The sequence below is a fragment of the Palaemon carinicauda genome, chromosome 34 (genome assembly GCF_036898095.1).
Source record: "Palaemon carinicauda isolate YSFRI2023 chromosome 34, ASM3689809v2, whole genome shotgun sequence".
Taxonomy (NCBI): domain Eukaryota; kingdom Metazoa; phylum Arthropoda; class Malacostraca; order Decapoda; family Palaemonidae; genus Palaemon; species Palaemon carinicauda.
In genome coordinates this window covers 27,367,868-27,370,367 of record NC_090758.1, presented here as the reverse complement: position 1 = coordinate 27,370,367, position 2,500 = coordinate 27,367,868, and the positions used below count along the sequence as shown (strand labels likewise).

Sequence of the window (2,500 nt, the reverse complement as noted above, 5' to 3'; positions counted from 1 at the left end):
GAGCTACGTCCTTATATATGGCAATTCTGGCTTAGTCAGAGAGGCAGCGAATTTTTCATTGGCTACCTCGGGCGTCGTGGGCGGAGCAAATGGAATGCCTGATCCTCATTGGTTAAGCCGCTCCACGAGAGAGGTTGTAGTACAGTTAGACTGCCACCCACTCACTCCTAGGTATTGAGTCCTCATCTTGTCCTCTGGGAGCTGGGCTCTGATTGGTGGGAGTGCTCGCCGAGAGGGTATGCTGGCTGGCCAGGCTATCTTGTCGCTGATCAATGCTGTTGGGGTTGTCTATGTCTTGATCTGTTGGGTTGTCCTGGTTGGAGGTGTCATGGTTGGTAGGGTTATTTTTCCTTGTGTTGTTCCTTCGACAGGAGGGGAGGAGGAACATTTCCTGTGTGGTGTTGAGGGTCGGCTTTTCTCTCTGAATAAGAAGAGCTTCAAGAATGCGAAGTCTCCTGCTATCTGGAGCACGGCCTATGATCTCGGTGTTCTTGATTATTTCCCTCACGTTTGATGTTGTTATTGTGGACGTGGAGGGCATGAGCTTTTATTGCACCCTTGTTGGACATGACAAGACAGTCTCTTTGACAGAAGCATGGTGGTCATTCCTATGTAACGTCCAGAGCATCCTGGTACAGGGCATAAGTAGGAATAGACCACGTTTGTCTGTATGAGAATATCCTGAGTCGGCGGGGCTGATATGTTCCTCATGATGAGAGACCTTGTTTTGTTAGTTTGATAATAAAGAGTCAACTTGACCTCTGTGTTTTTATCCACAGGGGAGACGTGACAATTCATTATGTCTCTCATGGCCTTTTCATCCTTTTGATAATCCTGTTGCATGAACCCTTTATAGTAAAGGTTGATGGTGTTTTTGGTGTTCACGCTCGGTTGTTCACCCTGGCACCAGGTGTCCATGGCTAGCTTGATTTCACGGCTGACTTGTCTATTAGAGTAGCCATTGTTCACTAGGACCTGGGCCATACGGTCGAGTTCTTGGTGTGTGGCAGCCCAAGAGGAGCAGAGGAAGAGGGCTCTGTGGACGTAGGCCTTGATGGTGGAGGCCTTGTACCTGGTAGGGCATTCACTGTCTCCATTCAAGCATAACCCGTGGTTAGTGGGCTTAATGTACACACTTGTATCAAATCTGGTGGTGTTAGGGGATATGTGAACATCTAGGAAGGGCAGCAGTCCATCTTTGCTATGTTCGACAGTAAACCTCAGGCAGCTGCATTCCTCAAATGTTCTGCGGAGGTCTCGATGTCCTGGGCAGAAGGAGCCATGATAAAAGTGTCATCTCTGTATCTCACGTACACGTCTGGACGACGTATTCGTGACAAAACCCTCTCTTCAACAACTCCCAAATAGAAGTTGGCAAAGAACACACCAAGGGGAGAGCCCATCGCTACACCATCCTTCTGTATATATGTGTGGCCCCTGTGTGTGGTAAAAGGAGCCTTTTTTGTACATACTTTATGCAGAGTTCGGAGGGATGTTAAGGGTTGAAGTAGAAGGGTCCCTGTAGACCTTCTCCAGGATCAAGTCGATGGTCTCTCCAAAAGGAACATTAGTAAAAAGGGACTCCACATCCAGTGAAGCGATGGTGCCACTGGTGAGGGACCCTTTTATCTTACCCAGGAACTCAGTAGATGAGTCGACACTGTACACATTTGGAACATAAGGGGTCAAGAGGCAGATAAATCTTTTTGCCAGGTGGTAGGTCGGCGTCCGGCAATGGCTGATAATAGGTCTGAGTGGATTGCCGTTCTTATGGGTCTTCACATTACCATATAGGTAACTAGGGCTAAAATCCCCAGTGATGGTCTGGAAGTGGACGGCGTTTGTGGCTGCATTATTTTTTTCAATTGTCTTGTTGGCCTCTCTCTTGATCTCTTCGATAGGGTTGTAGGAGGGCTTTTCAAACTTGGGTGAATCTCCCAATATCAGGTCAAATTTGTCGTGATACTCTTCCGTATCTATCAAGACAAAGGCAGCAGTCTTGTCAGCTCTCCTCACGGTCACATGTGCTTCATTCCTCAGCTCCCTGGCTGCCTTCCTCATCTCACAGGTATTTTGCAATCAGAATTGAGACCAACATTACTTCACAATTTAAATTACATGTATTGACGTCTAGAAAGGAATGTCAAGAATTTTGTCAAATTAGTAGCATTGAAAAATAAAAAGTTATTAAATTATGAATCCTAAATAAACTCATTTCTGATAATGTGGTTGACATTTTGAGCTAATTCAAGTATATCTTAAGTAAACTTATTCATAGGGGAATTGATCATTTGTTAAAGCTAAAATTTTTCGCTAAACAGAAACACTGTATTTGTGTATAATATAGGTTAACATTCGAATTATAATGATGATAACAGCAAAGATAATAACTAGAATTAATATCTGATTATATTACAGATCTGAAAGAAAATTTCTAGGAATAATTATATGCATATTAGTTATAATAATAATAATAATAATAATAATAATAATAATAATA

At 43.6% G+C, this 2,500-nt stretch overlaps 1 protein-coding gene across 1 annotated transcript; it reads right to left on the bottom strand.

The window, feature by feature from the left end:
- Positions 1-1,473: 1,473 nt before the first annotated feature.
- Positions 1,474-2,061, bottom strand: LOC137626781 (uncharacterized). The gene has a single exon (XM_068357774.1). The coding sequence runs from the start codon at positions 2,059-2,061 to the stop codon at positions 1,474-1,476; it is 588 nt and encodes a 195-aa protein (XP_068213875.1).
- Positions 2,062-2,500: the final 439 nt, after the last annotated feature.